Genomic DNA, 19,944 nt, shown 5'->3' with positions numbered 1-19,944 from the left:
TTTCAGTACAACATCCAGTAAAATAATTGTATCAAAAAATCTTCACGATCTAAACACAAGATTCATTTTTGATTGACATTGAGGTATTAATTTTGGTTTATTGTGATTGCAGTGTGCAACAATTCTCATATTGAGAATAAGGTAACCAAAATATTAGATCCATATGTTACAGTGCATCATTTTTTTTTTCACCCCTTGATGGAGGAGCATTTTAATTTGCATAACATGCACACGTATGCATGCAACATATCTACATTGGTTCCAAGAAAAAATAAAGTATCAATTCTAAAGTGATTCCAGTAATTCTCTTAATTAACTTTATATACATCACCTGAATTGCCCTTTATGTACAGTAACTTATCAAACATCATATTGCAAGCATGTATTATTTTAAACTGTCTTCTATGTACATTTTATATCAAAACTGTTTTGATAATTCAGGAGTGTGACAATGTAGCTTTTATTGTGTCAGTAGTCGAGTTGAGCGCTGATATTTTTAACTACTCGGATATTCAAGTGCTAAATTAAAATAATGTACAACACAGACACATTTTCACCTGAGACCTTTGATGCAATCACTTTGAAAAGATATTGCATTTTGGCCACTGGACTATTTTAATCTCAGCTCTTTTATTTATTTATTTATTTTTTTAGAGCAAAGTCATGATGTAATGCGACCCTGGTCCCATGTCAGGAGTCTGAAAACAATGGTCTCACAAAATATTGGCCCAATATAGACATTTTCAATGCTGTAATCACTTTTGTTGCAAATGGTTCAGACATGAATGGCTGTGTATTGATTGTGTATGTAACTTTATACTTATTAAACAGTATGTACATAAACCCGTGTAAATTTACGGTTCCCTCAAAAGAACTCAACACGCATCCATTTGGCAACAAAAGTGAGTACACCCCTAAATGCAAATGTCACAATTGTGCCCAAAGTGTCGATATTTTGCGCAACCACCGTTATTTCGCTGCTGGGCATTGCTCTATTTTTCATACATTATGATTGAGACAAAAGGCATAATGTAATAATGGACACTGATGCCGTGTCAGGGGTCCGTCTGTGTGGAAGGTGAAGGACTGGCTGGAGGACAAATAGGTTGGGGAAAGTGTTTGTACATCTCAGAGGCCGGACCTTGAGGAGGTGATGGAATGGGCGTGTCTGGGGAGGCTGCAGGGAAAGAGACATTTATGGATTCAAAATCACGTTTTTCAATGGATGCTCTGAGGTGTGTGTATTTGCTCTACCTATCTGTTGAGCGTGTGTAATAGGCGTGGTGCTGATGAGAAGAGTGTGTCCAGTCACGGGGTCCTGGGTTAGCTGGGTGTGTGCTGGATGGTGCAGGTGTGCGTTCTCCGACGTCAAGCCTGGACAGAAAACACACACGCGACTAACTGTATGAGCTGGATGTTACAAAATAACATTTATATTTTTTATATCATTTACTACAAGGATTGGCAACTAGCAGCCCGCGACCTCTATGAGTTGTCCCTTGATTGATTGATTTTTATTTTTTTTACAAAAAAATATTCTGTAAAGACACTGATGAAGTTTCAATAGGTAAAAAATAAATCCAAGACATGGGGAAAAGTGAGTTAAAATAAATAAATAAATAAATGCAAATCCAGATAATAAAGAGAAAATGCAAAAGTCTAAATTAATCAAATCAATCAAAGAAAAAGTAAATAAATAAATAAGAAAAAAGAAAAATAATTTGCAAATATGTCAATTTGGGGGTGCTGAACAGTGAATATGCACGAGTCGACTGCAGTTTATCAGCAATCCCCACTAGACATGAGCTGAAACTGGGTCTTGTACTGTCCTATACTACATCATGACGAGGCCTAATATACCGGTGTTTTTTTTTTTTTTTTTTAACCAATTGGGAATAATTTATAGGACAAATATAGTGCCTTATTGATACTGTGAGTGTGTTAATTTTTGTGAAAAAAAACAATGATTTATTGCCGTTGATTTCTTTTTCAGCAGTTTTGTGCAGTCCTTGGATAGTAATTTTTTTATGCAAGAAAGCCTCTTGCGCGTTGGAAAAAAAACAACAATATGTTATTATTTTGTTGTTTACTTTCCTCACTTTGTTGTTGGCACAGTGTATCCCAAATTAGCCCTGATGAAAAATTTAAGTTGCCCATTCCTGCTTTACCATATTCCCAAACTTTCCTAATGATACTTTTCTGCATAGTTTGCTCCAAGCATCTACCACAAAGAACGCCGCTGTTATATTGCCAGTGTTTCCGTGGACACACGTTCTCACCTCCCAGCAGCATCTCGTGCAGCAAGTTGTCGATCTTGGCGAGCCCGCAAAGCTTAATGAACTGCAGTTGTTCGATCATTTGCCAGGTGATGCTCTGCAGGGTGGGCAGAAGGAGCAACAGCTCCCCGAAACGCCCCCGCGAGTCATACTGCCGGTCATTAATGTAGTCTTCCAGACTCATCTGAACCTGCAACCCACAATGCCCACATTCTTTTAGCATGAAAAAAAAACTGCATCGTGAATAACCACAATTTGAGTTTTGTGTGTTATTAAGGGAACTCATGATTGTGTTCATTATAATCTAAAACTTGAGCAAAACTGCACGCTTGCACTTACCTGCTGACGTGTGGCTTTGATCTTCGAAGGCTCCCGCAAAGATTTTGCATCTGCAAATTTGTCGGACAAGATATGATGAATAGAGTGCAGGTGATATCATGGGGAAAAAAAACAAAAAACAAAATTGTGACTGAAATCGGCATATGACTGGAACTTATTAAATGATTCATTCTGGACGTGAAGGAATTTAAGGATTAACAGACTAGCATTGTCTTTATGATTATTTCATCACTTAATACCTTAATAATATTTCATGGTCTAATTTATGAATCAAATTTTATTTTATTTTTTTTCCATCCTATTTGCTTTCTATAAAGGTTTTTAACTCATTTTAAACAACTTAATATTTCCATGTCATTTTGTGTTATTCCAACACGAGTGTTGAGTCAAATAAAATTGAAGTTTTTTTTGTTAAATTATCGTCACTTATCTTTTCTAAAAATGTAAACGTTAACTCTAGTTTCAGATCGTTTTCATTTTTTAAAAAGCATTTTTGTTTTTATTTTATTTCGCTGACATTTTATTTTATTTTTTTTATATATTTTATTTTTTGTTATTTTGTTAGTTTTTGTTAACTAAAAATAATTAGATTGAAACCTGGCCATTGGCCACCCCGATCGCGTGACATTTTTCTTGTCCAGAATTAGGTTTCTCTGAGAAGTGCAACATTTCTCAAGTGCCACAAGACACTAAAAAAAACATTTCACCTTGTGCCCATGCACATACATGTCGGACAGTTTTAGATTTGTGAGCTATAAAACCCCAAAGCAATGATAACAAGTGGATTATTATTAATAAGTTAACAATAACAGAGTGAAGGGCATTTGTAAATTTCATCAAATTTGCAGAGAAAAAGCTAGCAAACATTTAAAACTCGCTATGTGTTATGCTAACAATGTCAAAACAATTGAAATGTTCTTGCATACATATGTGGAGTTGTATACTAATTTTACTGTTGGCTATTTTTACTCATTAAGTGCCACCTCTGGTCTCACCCAGCCCATCCCACTGAATAAATATCAAATGTGAGGGCAAGCCAGTAAGTTACCAGGGTCAAAGAAGACGATGGCCTTAAGTGCGGCATATTCATTGTCGTCAATTTGGATATCCTGAAACGGTTGTACCAGCTCATCCAAAACTCGGTTTGCAACCCGGCTGAGTTCGGGTTCTGGACTGTTCCTGTGTATCACACACCCATTGCCTGCACACACACACACACATAATCATTTATGCTGTTAGGAACAAAGGAGGGCGCTAAGGTGTGACCCAGGGACCCTTGTTGGGCCTCTTTCAAGAATCCAGTTCAGGTCATGGCGAAGGTGTGAGAATTGCGTTTTGTGCACTTCAAAGTAGGTTGGTAACAGTACGACGCTGCCATTTACACTTTTGAAGTCACAAAGAGAGAGAGAGCCCTTTTTAGTCAATCATTGCTCAGCGAACACAACATTGAATCAGTCATCGCATTTGAGTGCCGAATCGCGGGAATGCGCCGCGTATAGAAGCAGATGACATTCTCGCAGCCATTTACCTAAAAGCAGGAAGTCCTTGAATGGTATTGACCTTTTGGCCACTCCCAGCAAGAGGTGCTCGCCTGCATGAGCCCTGAGCAAGCTCACCTGGAGACAAACACAAAACACTTTAAACGCAAACAATGAAACAATGCACGCCTTTGGTTCCTACATTAATAACACTTGGAAAATATCCAGACTGAAGTACAGCATACAATTTCTGTATGATAATAACTCTTGGGTTAATCATTACTTGGAATATTGCTTTACAGGACTAAGTATACTTGCATTAGGTTTTCATACGCTTGTTAACAAAAGTGGGGAAAAAAAGTTTAATAGAAATATGGCTGTATCTTTTAGTCATCGATACAAGTAATTTCATAATCATTCATAAAAATTAGTTAAAATTAAAAAGATATACTGTAAAAAAAAAAAAGTGTGATATTGATTTTTGTTGAGCTCATTTTTCTGCCACTAGATAGCATAACTGCATTTGTAATACGTTGGTGCCAGCTCAGTGAATTTTTCTTTTCATATAAAGAGCTATCTAATCTTGAGCATGAAGTAACGTGTGAAATTCTGCACATTTTTCAAAATTGTAAAATACAATTTGACCCGTTTCCACAAATATATGCATTATTATTCAAATTATTGCTGATACATTTTAGCATTGACATGTCTGCTACATTGCTAAAGGCTAAAGAGCACGTTAAAAAAAAAAAAAAAAAAGTGGCATTAAAGGAACTTTAACTCAAAATTAACTCACTAATTTTGACACCCCTAATTTAAAATAATAATGTACATGAGTCTCTAAATTCTAAGTTTCTAAATTCAAAATTTATGACTTAGAGTAGTTAGAGGACCGGAGTGGAACTAGAACCTAATGTCAACATAAGTCTGGGACTTGATAGGCCTTCATGATCGTTAATTGATTTCATAAGCAAGCCATTTTGAAGCCTTGGGAACAGTTTGCAATTTCTGAATGTTGAAAAAAAAGCTATTAGAGTATACTGTACAACTGTTTGATAGAAAGGTGATCGACCCCAGAATGTCCTCTTACCTGGTCATCCAGAGGTAGTTCTCCAAAGGATGGAATGTATTTGGCCCACTCCACCAAAACCAGTAGTTGCTGTCTCGTGGAATCGCACACATCCCCAACAGTGGCCGATTTCTGCTCTCTTATGTCTGCTATGCCAACTGGAGTGCTGATCTGGACAGGAACAGGAACAGAAGATTGAGTGGGTCACGTACAGACCGTATTTATTGATTATCTTGACCTGTTGGCTCACCTGTTGGGATAGTGATTCCGCTTGCGCTAAAACTGTGATGGTCGGAAGGTCCTGAGGGTCGGGCATACTTCTTCGAGAGCTGATCCGATCTCTCTCGTTTTGCACGGCTAAAACAGAATGCACGGATTAGCAAATAACGACTAAATACTCGCTGTTTAGTGAAACGTCGACGGGCCTTAGATGAGAGCAGACAGCACGTTGGGCAGTTAATATTTCGGAGAATAGTCATGGAGGCTGGCGTCAGGAAGAGGAGTCAAACGTTAACCAGTTGCAATCCAGAACAACAGCTTGGAATAGCACATGATTAGGGGTCATAAAACACTCCGCCAAGGTTATTCTCCTCATAAACACACAAACACGTAATCAGCTATTTTACAGCCGCCACAATTTCAACCATTTTGAAGGCGATTTTGGAATTGAGCCCATTTACACACGCACACACACATATGGGTCAGTTATGAGGCTAACAATTAGCCATCTAAACAAAACAAGCTAGCTAGCTACACAAGTAAAATTATAATGAATATATGTAGGCTATTTGTTGGACAAAATTAATCTTTTTTTTTTTTCCACGTCATACCACATAATGTACAAATATGACCACTACATATGTGTTGCTAAAAGGGTATCTTTTTAAAAAAATAAAAATAAAAAATCTTTTGTGAGACAGTACAAACCTGCTAGCTGCTCGCATTTGTTCTTGACTGTCTTGTGGATTATGCAAACTCCTCTCTTTAAATGTATTTCAAAATAAAAGCTTTGCTAATCGGTCGGACCGCATGATAATTCATAAAATGGGCATGTCTCTACGTGAGTAGTGTTATTATGGTCTGGTGCCATGGAAATTTCCTGTAAAGCAGGATGCCAAAAAACTGTAAATGACCTTCTTTTTTCATCCCAGCTCGGAAACATTTGTTGAGTCTGCAGAAACGGCACTGGTTTCTCTTATCTTTGTCGACGATGCACTGCCTGCTGAACCTGCAGGTGACCAAATATAGTTCTGTTATAGCTTTCCAAGAAAAAGATGAGTCACATTGTCTAGTGTACCAACAATGTCCACTACAGCAACACAATCATTTTTTTAAGCTACATCCTCAGTCTTTCTGTATTTATCTGCATAGAGACTATAAGAAGTTGGATTTGTGCACATCTTTTACAATCGGTATACCTGCAAGTGTAGATGTGACTCTTGCGTATGGAGCGCCTAAAGAAACCTTTGCATCCGTCACAGCTGGATGCGCCGTAGTGTTTTCCCGTGGCTTTGTCCCCGCAGATGGCGCAGTTACTGTTGGTCCCATCCGGACAAGGTAGGCTGGAATCTGTCGGCATGCTCTCTGAGACAGACAAAAACACGGGCAAATATACGAAAATGCACTACTTTACAGTCATGTAGTTCCCAAGAGAACATAATATTTAATGCCCATCATATTAAAAAGTTGTATGATTAGTTGAAAAGTTTTGTGATGTACGGATGCAGAAGTGAGTGTTTGGGTGACAGTATTGCAAACTACTGACAGAAAGTCAAGCAGGAAATAGCAAACATTGGATTCAATCAGTGGCCCTAATAAACATTCCGGTTGATATCCTTATTTCCACAGTCATCTCCGCATGGTTATTGCCCTTATCATTTTGATTATGATGATAAGCGTTGCCGCTTTTGTCACTATAAACAAAACCATAATCATTATCGTTGTTTGGCTGTTTGCCACCTTGAAAAAAGTCTGCCAAATAGAAATGAAATCAGCATCACGTGAGGATTGAAAGATGTCATTTCTGCCGCTGTTTTATCATCACGTACGCTGGGATGACATCAGGAAAATAGTCACGGGTCAATAAAGCATTTTTATGACTCGTACCTGCAATTTCTACCAAACTGTTCTCAGCTTTATTAAAATTCTGATTGTATCTTTTTATTAGACTTCGCTGCCCTCCGAATTTCTCATCTTGCGCGCAATCAAAGAAATAAACATAATTCACAACAACAACAACAATCAGTGGAGAACAGGGGACACGCACAACATAAAATGATAATAACATAATCAGTTTTCCAATCATCAACAGTTATAAGCCATTTATTTGCCTTATGTAACTTCCACTTACTCTTTTCATACAGTCTTTTGTTGTCTATTTATATTTTGAATGGACTTGTGATATAATCAGTTAATTTTACATTTGTTTATTTACAGTATCATGCCTACCCAACATTTGTGAACCGTATGTTCACATACTGTAACCAGCACATATACCAAAAAATATAAATAAAATAAATGGTGGTGTTTGCGTTTCAAAGAGTTCTGGCCAAATTATTGCAGAGTGCAGCTTTAAGTAAATATGTTATGTTCATCAGAGGGAAAAAAAATAATGTACAATAATATGTACTAGTTTAAACATGGCATTCTGATTGCCGTAATATTGTGTTTGTGGAATATGAATTAAGCGGCAAAATCCATCCATTTTTATCCATCTCGGGGGGGCGGCGGCCATTTTGGCACTTGCTGTCAATTGAAAATGACATCACAGTGCCTCAGCTTGTAAAGGTCACATGACCAAAATCCGACAACAGGTGAGTCGTTATTGGTCGTAACCGGCGCCCTTCGGTTACTCTGTGACGTCAGTTTCAGTCGGCAGCAAGTGATGCCCTGAGATGGATTTTAAAAATGTGGATTTTTACTTGTATGCTGTTGATTGTTGTACTGCGTTTATTATTGCGTTTTTTTTTGTTTTGTTTTGGTTTTTGTTTTGTTTGTTTTTTAATCTGTCACTAATGATTGTCGTAACAAAAACATTTTTTTAACAAAAAAAACAAAAAAAAAAATTTTTTAACAATCAATGTGACCAGTATTTAACAGTAAAGATAAATTTTTAAAAGAAAATAAAAAGCTTTTTGCCAATGTATTGACAGTGTTTATTACCGATTCTTTTCAGACTTAACTTTTGTTCTTTAGTGAGAGAGTCTAAGGTAGCAATATCGAGACATTTCTTTCTAAAGTAGAACGTTCTAATCCATTCAATTAACAAGCACATCATATTAAGTGTTAGCCATGAAAGGAGGCAACTTGCTACTAGAAGCACCTGAATGAATACATTTTGTTTCCGTGGTAGCATTTAGCACATTCAAAGTATCTTTGCCATTTACTGTACCGACCTCCATCCTCAGCTTTCATTGTGTTGTATATGCTCAAAAGTTGTCTATATTTCCTTCCTATACACAACATTTGCCCTGCTTGTAGTTCAATTTCAAGGTATGTTTCAGTATCTCTCCAGACTTACCTCCTCCTCCGTAAAGTACATCAGCATTGTCAAAGCCCAGTGTGCTGTATGAAGGATCCAGACAGTCAGAGTAGTTGGCAACTTCCATATCTAATAGAGATTTACTCTGAGCGACACTTGGATACTTCATTCCTGTTATCCTCACGCTTATTTCCGTCCTGCCACTTTTTCCTTGTACTTGCTTGCGTCCACTTTATCTGACATCTTACAGAGATGACATGGGAGATCCCTTAAATAAAAGATCTATAATCTCATGTGATTGGCCCGTAAACAAGGGGAGGAGGAGGAGGAGCTGTGGAAGACTTCTCACCTTATTGTACAATACTTATCTCTCCTCTCCCCTGCACTTATCACAAGGATGGAAAGATTACGGTGTGAGAAATCACATTTTTTTTCAATGTTTTAAAAAGTCTGACATGTGTTTCCTTTGATTTTGTTGCATATACCTCCACTTTTTTTTCTTTTTTTTTTTTGTCGGAAAATGTGCAAAGGCATGACGATGTGCACAAATTTATGAACGTTGCGTGTGCGTGTCCTCCTGAGGCCTAATCTAATCAATAGTGGAGTAATAGCACCACCAGCTCAGCAGATATTATCTGTAAAGGCACCCTTTGAAAGTGCCAAACACTGATAAGTCCATTAAAGCCTTCTGCAAACACAATCTCTGTTCAGAAAACTTTTCTCAGAAATTCACAGACTAACCTCACCATACTCCATTCATTTAAAATTGTAATTTTTTTTGGGGTTAAGTGACAAAATAAACCTAAATAAATATGTGTAAATGTGTACTGCATATTAGTTTCTCTATGCAGCAGTAATTATATTACTCCCACAGCTCAGTATTTACATTTAAAATCGACAAATTTGTTCTACTGTACAATGGCGAGAGATGTCAACATTATGGAAGTCACCCAAAATTAGAAGTCACCCTGTTTTCTTTCACTTTTGCGTGTCACTGAGCTCTCTCGGCCACATTAGTGTGATGCCTCACCTGTTGAGCCAGGAGCGCTTCACTTTGCCACCATAAACCAGTTTTCTACGTGCAGCCAATTGTGTCTCAAAGGTTGCCATTTTGGGGCTATTGTCTTGAAGACACTTGTAAAAGATAAGACCATGTATCTTGGAACGACGTGAGACAGGATGATGATACACCCACAGGCAATACTCGTGTCAAAAACCTTGCCTTTAATTGAATTATCCTGATTTTACTTTTTAAACAGAATTGAGTAAAGATTTATGATTCTATGGGGTATCTAATGTAGACCAGTATTTCATATACGGCACTGTATATGTCAAGGGTGGTTGCTTGGTTACAATAAAAGAGAGAGGTGTGATAGATTACATTTTAACCAGACGGTGTGCTCAGTCCTCCCGACTCATCACGTTTGTGGAGAGTGAAAATGTGCTCTTAACTATTACGCCTAACAAACAAAGCCATTGACAAAAATCATTGACAGGAATTAGGATGTGGCCATAATGTGTGCCGCTGATACTGTTAACACATTCATTGCCAGACCAGCAAAAAATGCATCATTTGCATCGTCTTTTTCCGTCAATGGCAGTGAATGAGTGAAAGTAACTATCATGTCCTCATGAGTCTTTTTCTGCAACAATCCCAGATTTAATAAGAACATTTGTCCACATGGATGCTAAACGGACACAAAATGCAACAAGATGCCAATGTAGCATCCTTCATGACAAAGCCAACAAGGGAATTCTGAGAAACATTGTTTCTGCTTGGAAACCACATACTCTCATGCAGCCATAAAACCCGTGGGCAACCACCGTCTATGTGTGTGCGTGTCAGTGTGAGTTTACGAGTCATAAGACTGTCAACACTATTGAGATTTCAATTGTTCATATTGTTGCATACGTAACAATATAACCTACCCAAGTGACTTAACTGAAACTTCCTTCAAATAGTTGAAAAACTCAATGTCCAATTCATAATACTGGATATGTTTATTGTTTATAATATTTGTGTGTTCCACTCACTGCACAGGATCACATAGTACAGCATTATAACATCATCCATTGCAGCAAAATATTAGCTAAATGTTTTCATTATTTACAACGTTCCAAAACAAAAATGTATGTTGTACATCCATTATTTTCATCCAAAAATGTTAATATTTAAGTTGTCTATTATAATGATTAAAGCAATGATCTCAATATGCAACGCTGATGTATATTTTCTTGTTTTTTTTGTTTGTTTGTTTTTTCCACACACATTATGTGTGTATTTTTTTAATGTAGTTATGCTTATTGCTCAAACACAAACTGTGCTGTCTTTAACGTGTGATTAATCTGCGTTAATACATGATTGTGATCATTTGATTAATCAATGAGTTAACTTTGACTGCACCAGTAAAAAAAAAAAAAAAAAAAGATGACATTAAATATTGCTATTGCTTTAATCCAGGTGATAATTTAGCAAAACATTTATATTATGGTTGCAATTTGCAGTGATGTTGAATTGCACCACAATTCCAATGTTTTGGTTAGCTTCATCAATGAGAGGTAGAAATATCAGAAACACCTCTCACATATATACACAAGATCTCATGCATTTCAATTCACTCATTCTGCAGGTATACTTGGGCTAAGGATCCACTCAAATGTAGAAGCTAAGCTTTTGGGGAGAGTAAATTGCTGCTACAGTTTGTAATTAACTCATTCACTGCCATTGACGGTTATAGACGTTTTTGAGTAGCCTCACCGAGTCAAGATTAGCACTACATCATTTACTAAAAATATACATTAATTTATGTGTAGGGGGTAAAAAAATACGAAAAAAAAAAAAGATATGTCTTTGTTAGCTGGTAAATCTGAACCGGCATCCACGTAGCAGAAGTTCATATAGTCTAGAGAATGTGAAAGTGGACTATCACATGATCTTTACAGCACATCATGCGCATCTGCCTAATGTCAGGTGGCAGCATCATACCACCAAACATACTTGAAAAAAAAAAGGTATATAATAAAGGTTTGAGTGATCATCATCACTGTGTTGTACCAATAATACAAAACAACACTACTAATGCTAAGATTAATCATGGAGGATGAACAACTTCTTGATGATATTTTTCATTTCAGTGACTTATAATAGACGCGCCTTACCTGTATTTCTGTTCCTGTCTGGGATGTGCATTTATCCAGGTGTGTACTTTGTCAGTGAGCAAGTCCTGCAGGGAGAGGCTGCCAATGTTTGAAGGTGAATGCAGTCAACCGCTTTAAAAAGTGAAGTTTGGCGAGGCGAGCGGCCTATAATTCATGGAGCGACGCATTGAATGGCACCACCATAGCCCCGCCATTAGATCGATTTACTAAACAAACTCAAAAATGGGTGTGGATGTTAAACAGTAACCCAAGCGCCATAAAATCCAAAAGGAGAGGGATCACCAGGTGTGAGTGTTTGCGTGCATGCGCGGAAGTCAAGCGAGGTCTTCAAGCTAAGAGAGCCGCGATGAGTCGAGGTAATGTTTCACAAAGCAGTGGTGACAAAGTAACAGTTTATTTGTCACTCTCAGCAAGACAAGTTGTGCATACAAAAGTCAAGTGTGAGACAATACCATTAAATATATATTAAGAGCAATTTCAATACTAAAAAATAAATACAGTGATGTCTTGAGATACAAGCGATTCGGTTTACGAACTGCCACTGTCGCCGAACGGTGGCAATGAAATCAACTGGACAGCCTTCACGATAAGCAACAGTTTGGTAAATAGTAAACAATTTGTCAAAACGAAGCTTCAAGCTGTTGAATGCCACTCCCAGTTGAGGTTTATGGTTAAAATAAACAAAATTACACTTTATGCATTTAAAACAACCACGTAGCCTGTCAGTGTGCTCTCTCAATGCTAATGCTAATTAGCAATCTGTTACGGTGCTTTAATACCCTATAATGTAATAATGTCTTGAAAATATAATGAAAATTAACTTGATCAAAATTTGTAATAAAACCAATTATGTAAATCATTTAACTAATAATGTAACACGTCATGACTGATATTGTCGTAAAATTTTTATTGGTAATGTAATACCTTATTACATTATTTCAGGTGTATTATTTTTTAATTTTTATTTTTTTCAATATCAGTCAGGATTTTTTTTTAATTATATTATTGGTCTGATTGGTTATATTATTGGGTTTCATTACATTTTTGATCGAGGTTAGTCCAAATTGTATTACGTTTTCAGGCGATATTACATTTTCAGGAATTTATTGGGGTGTTAGAGGCAAGCATGAAAAGTATGGGAAAGTATGGAATTTGATTTAATAAAACGTTACATCTGGAAAAGTATGCAAAATGGAAAATATAATATGGATAAATTCTCATGTTTCAAAGAAGGTAAAACGAACATGTATAGTAAGGCTTTAAAAAAAAAAAAAAAACGACCATGTATAGGAAAACTTTTTTAATTCTTTTAAAAAACGGCCATGTATAGTAAGGCTTTTTAATTTATTTTTTTTTAAAACGACCATGTATCGTAAGACTTTTTTTTATTTATTTTTTTAAAACGACCATGTATAGTAAGGCTTTTTTAATTCTTTTAAAAACGACCATGTATAGGAAGGCTTTTTAAATTAAAAAAACAAAAAAAAAAACGACCATGTATAGTAAGGCTTTTTTAATTAAAAAAAAAAAAAATTACCATGTATAGTAAGGCTTTTTTAATTTTTAAAAACGATAGTAAGGCTTTTTTATTTTATTTTTAAAAAACGACCATGTTTAGTAAGGCTATTTAATTTTTTTTTTTTTTAAACGACCATGTATCGTAAAGCTTTTTTAATTCTTTTAAAAACGACCATGTATAGTAAGGCTATTTATTTATTTTTTTGTTCGTTTTTTTGTTTTTTTTGTTTTTTAAAGCCTTACTATACATGGTCATTTTTTTACAAAAATAAAACGCCTTACTATACATGGTCGTTTTTTTACAAAAATAAAACGCCTTACTATACATGGTCATTTTTTTTACAAGAATAAAACGCCTTACTATACATGGTCGTCTTTTTACAAAAATAAAACGCCTTACTATACATGGTCGTTTTTTTACAAAAATAAAACGCCTTACTATACATGGTCATTTTTTTACAAAAATAAAACGCCTTACTATACATGGTCGTTTTTTTATAAAAAAATAAAACGACTTACTATACATGGTCGTTTTTTTCCAAAAATAAAACGCCTTACTATACATTGTCGTTTTTTTCCAAAAATAAAACGCCTTACTATACATGGTCGTTTTTTGTGTGTGTGTCTTTTTTTAAATAAAACGCCTTACTATACATGGTCGATTTTTCCAAAAATAAAACGCCTTACTATACATGGTCGATTTTTCCAAAAATAAAACGCCTTACTATACATGGTCGTTTTTTTACAAAAATAAAATGCCTTACGAGACATGGTCGTTTTTTTTCCAAAAATAAAACGCCTTACTATACATGGTCGTTTTTTTTCCCCAAAATAAAACGCCTTACTATACATGGTCGTTTTTTTTACAAAAATAAAACGCCTTACTATACATGGTCGTTTTTTTTACAAAAATAAAACGCTTTTCCTATACATGGTCGTTTTTTTACAAAAATAAAATGCCTTACTATACATGGTCGTTTTTTTTCCAAAAATAAAACGCCTTACTATACATGGTCATTTTTTTACAAAAATAAAATGCCTTACGAGACATGGTCGTTTTTTTTCCAAAAATAAAACGCTTTACTATACATGGTCGTTTTTTTTCCCCAAAATAAAACGCCTTACTATACATGGTCGTTTTTTTTACAAAAATAAAACGCCTTACTATACATGGCCGTTTATTTATTTATTTATTTTTTTAAAGCCTTACTATACATGGTCGTTTTTTTTTACAAAAATAAAACGCCTTACTATACATGGTCTTTTTTTTTTCAATAAATAAAACGCCTTACTATACATGGCCGTTTTTTTTCCAAAAATAAAACTCCTTACTATACATGGTTGTTTTTTTTCAAAAATTAAAACGCCTTACTATACATGGTCGTTTTTTTTTTTGTGTATTTTTTTTTTTAAATAAAACGCCTTACTATCCATGGTCGTTTATTTACAAAAATAAAACGACCATGTATAATAAGGCGTTTTATTTTTGTAAAAAAACGACCATGTATAGTAAGGCGTTTTATTTTTGTAAAAAAAACGACCATGTATAGTAAGGCGTTTTATTTTTGGGAAAAAACGACCATGTATTGTAAGGCGTTTTATTTTTGGAAAAAAAACGACCATGTATAGTAAGGCGTTTTATTTTTGTAAAAAAACGACCATGTATAGTAAGGCGTTTTATTTTTGGGAAAAAACGACCATGTATATTAAGGCGTTTTATTTTTGTAAAAAAACGACCATGTATAGTAAGGCGTTTTATTTTTGTAAAAAGACGACCATGTATAGTAAGGCGTTTTATTTTTGTAAAAAAACGACCATGTATAGTAAGGCGTTTTATTTTTGGAAAAAAACGACCATGTATAGTAAGGCATTTTATTTTTGGAAAAAAAACGACCATGTATAGTAAGGCGTTTTATTTTTGGAAAAAAACGACCATGTATAGTAAGGCTTTTTTTTCCGACAAAAAAACGACCATGTATCGTAAGGCTTTTTTTTCCGACAAAAAAACGACCATGTATAGTAAGGCTTTTTTTTCCGACAAAAAAACGACCATGTATAGTAAGGCTTTTTTTTCCGACAAAAAAATGACCATGTATAGTAAGGCTTTTTTTCCGACAAAAAAAACGACCATGTATAGTAAGGCTTTTTTTTCCGACAAAAAAAACGACCATGTATAGTAAGGCTTTTTTTTCCGACATAAAAACGACCATGTATAGTAAGGCTTTTTTTTCCGACAAAAAAACGACCATGTATAGTAAGGCTTTTTTTTCAGACAAAAAAACGACCATGTATAGTAAGGCTTTTTTTTCCGACAAAAAAACGACCATGTATAGTAAGGCTTTTTTTCCGACAAAAAAAACGACCATGTATAGTAAGGCTTTTTTTTCCGACAAAAAAACGACCATGTATAGTAAGGCTTTTTTTTCCGACAAAAAAACGACCATGTATAGTAAGGCTTTTTTTTCCGACAAAAAAACGACCATGTATAGTAAGGCGTTTTATTTTTGGGAAAAAAAAACAACCATGTATAGTAAGGCGTTTTATTTTTGTAAAAAAACGACGATGTATAGTAAAGCGTTTTATTTTTGTAAAAAAACGACCATGTATAGTAAGGCGTTTTATTTTTGTAAAAAAACGACCATGTATAGTAAAGCGTTTTATTTTTGTAAAAAAACGACCATGTATAGTAAGGTGTTTTATTTTTGGAATAAAACGACCATGTATAGTAAGGCATTTTATTTTTGGAAAAAAAACGACCATGTATAGTAAGGCGTTTTATTTTTGGAAAAAAACGACCATGTATAGTAAGGCTTTTTTTTCCGACAAAAAAACGACCATGTATAGTAAGGCATTTTATTTTTGGAAAAAAAACGACCATGTATAGTAAGGCATTTTATTTTTGGAAAAAAAACGACCATGTATAGTAAGGCGTTTTATTTTTGGAAAAAAACCACCATGTATAGTAAGGCTTTTTTTTCCGACAAAAAAACGACCATGTATAGTAAGGCTTTTTTTTCCGACAAAAAAACGACCATGTATAGTAAGGCTTTTTTTCCGACAAAAAAACGACCATGTATAGTAAGGCTTTTTTTTTCCGACAAAAAAACGACCATGTATAGTAAGGCTTTTTTTTCCAACAAAAAAAACGACCATGTATAGTAAGGCTTTTATTTCCGACATAAAAACGACCATGTATAGTAAGGCTTTTTTTTCCGACAAAAAACGACCATGTATAGTAAGGCTTTTTTTTCCGACAAAAAAAACGACCATGTATATATAGTAAGGCTTTTTTTTCCCGACAAAAAAAACGACCATGTATAGTAAGGCTTTTTTTTCCGACAAAAAAACGACCATGTATAGTAAGGCTTTTTTTTCCGACAAAAAAACGACCATGTATAGTAAGGCTTTTTTTTCCGACAAGAAAACGACCATGTATAGTAAGGCTTTTTTTTCCGACATAAAAACGACCATGTATAGTAAGGCTTTTTATTTTTGGAAAAAAAACGACCATGTATAGTAAGGCTTTTTTTTCCGACAAAAAAACGACCATGTATAGTAAGGCTTTTTTTTCCGACAAAAAAACGACCATGTATAGTAAGGCTTTTTTTTCCGACAAAAAAACGACCATGTATAGTAAGGCGTTTTATTTTTGGGAAAAAAAACGACCATGTATAGTAAGGCGTTTTATTTTTGTAAAAAAACGACCATGTATATAGTAAGGCGTTTTATTTTTGTAAAAAAACGACCATGTATAGTAAGGCGTTTTATTTTTGTAAAAAAACGACCATGTATAGTAAAGCGTTTTATTTTTGTAAAAAAAACGACCATGTATAGTAAGGTGTTTTATTTTTGGAATAAAACGACCATGTATAGTAAGGCATTTTATTTTTGGAAAAAAAACGACCATGTATAGTAAGGCGTTTTATTTTTGGAAAAAAACGACCATGTATAGTAAGGCTTTTTTTTCCGACAAAAAAACGACCATGTATAGTAAGGCTTTTTTTTCCGACAAAAAAACGACCATGTATAGTAAGGCATTTTATTTTTGGAAAAAAAAACGACCATGTATAGTAAGGCGTTTTATTTTTGGAAAAAAACGACCATGTATAGTAAGGCTTTTTTTTCCGACAAAAAAACGACCATGTATAGTAAGGCTTTTTTTTCCGACAAAAAAACGACCATGTATCGTAAGGCTTTTTTTTTCGACAAAAAAACAACCATGTATAGTAAGGCTTTTTTTTCCAACAAAAAAACGACCACGTATAGTAAGGCTTTTTTTTCCGACAAAAAAACGACCATGTATAGTAAGGCTTTTTTTCCGACAAAAAAAACGACCATGTTATAGTAAGGCTTTTTTTTCCGACAAAAAAAACGACCATGTATAGTAAGGCTTTTTTTTCCGACAAAAAAACGACCATGTATAGTAAGGCTTTTTTTTCCGACAAAAAAACGACCATGTATAGTAAGGCTTTTTTTTCCGACAAAAAAACGACCATGTATAGTAAGGCTTTTTTTTCCGACAAAAAAACGACCATGTATAGTAAGGCTTTTTTTTCCGACAAAAAAACGACCATGTATAGTAAGGCTTTTTTTTCCGACAAAAAAACGACCATGTATAGTAAGGCTTTTTTTTCCGACAAAAAAACGACCATGAATAGTAAGGCTTTTTTTTCCGACAAAAAAACGACCATGTATAGTAAGGCTTTTTTTCCGACAAAAAAAAACGACCATGTATAGTAAGGCTTTTTTTTCCGACAAAAAAAACGACCATGTATAGTAAGGGTTTTTTTTCCGACAAAAAAACGACCATGTATAGTAAGGCTTTTTTTTCAGACAAAAAAACGACCATGTATAGTAAGGCTTTTTTTTCCGACAAAAAAAGGACCATGTATAGTAAGGCTTTTTTTTCCGACAAAAAAACGACCATGTATAGTAAGGCTTTTTTTTCCGACAAAAAAACGACCATGTATAGTAAGGCTTTTTTTTCCGACAAAAAAACGACCATGTATAGTAAGGCTTTTTTTTCCGACAAAAAAACGACCATGTATAGTAAGGCTTTTTTTTCCAACAAAAAAAACGACCATGTATAGTAAGGCTTTTTTTTCCGACATAAAAACGACCATGTATAGTAAGGCTTTTTTTTCCGACAAAAAAACGACCATGTATAGTAAGGCTTTTTTTTCCGACATAAAAACGACCATGTATAGTAAGGCTTTTTATTTTTGGAAAAAAAACGACCATGTATAGTAAGGCGTTTTATTTTTGGAAAAAAACGACCATGTATAGTAAGGCTTTTTTTTCCGACAAAAAAACGACCATGTATAGTAAGGCTTTTTTTTTCGACAAAAAAACGACCATGTATAGTAAGGCTTTTTTTTCCGACAAAAAAACGACCATGTATAGTAAGGCGTTTTATTTTTGGGAAAAAAAACGACCATGTATAGTAAGGCGTTTTATTTTTGTAAAAAAACGACCATGTATAGTAAGGCGTTTTATTTTTGTAAAAAAAACGACCATGTATAGTAAGGCGTTTTATTTTTGGGAAAAAACGACCATGTATAGTAAGGCGTTTTATTTTTGGAAAAAAAACGACCATGTATAGTAAGGCGTTTTATTTTTGTAAAAAAACGACCATGTATAGTAAGGCGTTTTATTTTTGGGAAAAAACGACCATGTATAGTAAGGCGTTTTATTTTTGTAAAAAAACGACCATGTATAGTAAGGCGTTTTATTTTTGTAAAAAAACGACCATGTATAATAAGGCGTTTTATTTTTGTAAAAAAACGACCATGTATAGTAAGGCGTTTTATTTTTGGGAAAAAACAACCATGTATAGTAAGGCATTTTATTTTTTGAAAAAAAACGACCATGTATAGTAAGGCGTTTTATTTTTGGGAAAAAACGACCATGTATAGTAAGGCTTTTTTTTCCGACAAAAAAACGACCATGTATAGTAAGGCTTTTTTTTCCGACAAAAAAACGACCATGTATAGTAAGGCTTTTTTTTTTCGACAAAAAAACGACCATGTATAGTAAGGCTTTTTTTTCCGACAAAAAAACGACCATGTATAGTAAGGCGTTTTATTTTTGTAAAAAAACGACCATGTATAGTAAGGCGTTTTATTTTTGGGAAAAAACAACCATGTATAGTAAGGCATTTTATTTTTGGAAAAAAAACGACCATGTATAGTAAGGCGTTTTATTTTTGGGAAAAAACGACCATGTATAGTAAGGCTTTTTTTTCCGACAAAAAAACGACCATGTATAGTAAGGCTTTTTTTTCCGACAAAAAAACGACCATGTATAGTAAGGCTTTTTTTTCTGACAAAAAAACGACCATGTATAGTAAGGCGTTTTATTTTTGTAAAAAAACGACCATGTATAGTAAGGCGTTTCATTTTTGGGAAAAAACGACCATGTATAGTAAGGCGTTTTATTTTTGTAAAAAAACGACCATGTATAGTAAGGCGTTTTATTTTTGGAAAAAAAAGACTATGTATAGTAAGGCGTTTTATTTTTGGAAAAAAACGACCATGTATAGTAAGGCGTTTTATTTTTGGAAAAAAACGACCATGTATAGTAAGGCTTTTTTTTCCAACAAAAAAAACGACCATGTATAGTAAG

The 19,944-nt window shown here is 34.5% G+C and overlaps 2 protein-coding genes across 3 annotated transcripts in view; one reads left to right on the top strand and one right to left on the bottom strand.

Moving 5' to 3' along the window:
• The window catches only part of LOC144009098 (uncharacterized), a 268,151-nt gene that overhangs the window by 134,785 nt on the left and 113,422 nt on the right, over nt 1–19,944 (top strand). The gene's annotated exons all lie outside the window — the stretch shown is intronic.
• hnf4g (hepatocyte nuclear factor 4, gamma) lies at nt 31–11,906 on the bottom strand. 2 transcript variants are annotated; one of them, XM_077508610.1, is made up of 11 exons: nt 11,803–11,906; nt 6,581–6,746; nt 6,296–6,390; nt 5,413–5,519; nt 5,184–5,333; nt 4,144–4,231; nt 3,664–3,816; nt 2,616–2,665; nt 2,280–2,466; nt 1,255–1,374; nt 31–1,177 (listed from the first exon to the last, which is right to left on the bottom strand). In XM_077508610.1, exons 1-11 carry the CDS (start codon nt 11,831–11,833, stop codon nt 1,056–1,058), a joined length of 1,269 nt encoding a protein of 422 aa, XP_077364736.1. In that variant the 5' UTR covers nt 11,834–11,906; the 3' UTR covers nt 31–1,055. The 2 variants fall into 2 exon arrangements, with proteins under 2 accessions (XP_077364736.1, XP_077364735.1); XM_077508609.1 differs by lacking the exon at nt 11,803–11,906 and adding an exon at nt 8,683–8,906.

The sequence above is a fragment of the Festucalex cinctus genome, chromosome 20, assembly GCF_051991245.1.
Source record: "Festucalex cinctus isolate MCC-2025b chromosome 20, RoL_Fcin_1.0, whole genome shotgun sequence".
NCBI classification, from domain to species: domain Eukaryota; kingdom Metazoa; phylum Chordata; class Actinopteri; order Syngnathiformes; family Syngnathidae; genus Festucalex; species Festucalex cinctus.
This window is presented reverse-complemented; position numbering and strand designations above follow the sequence as displayed.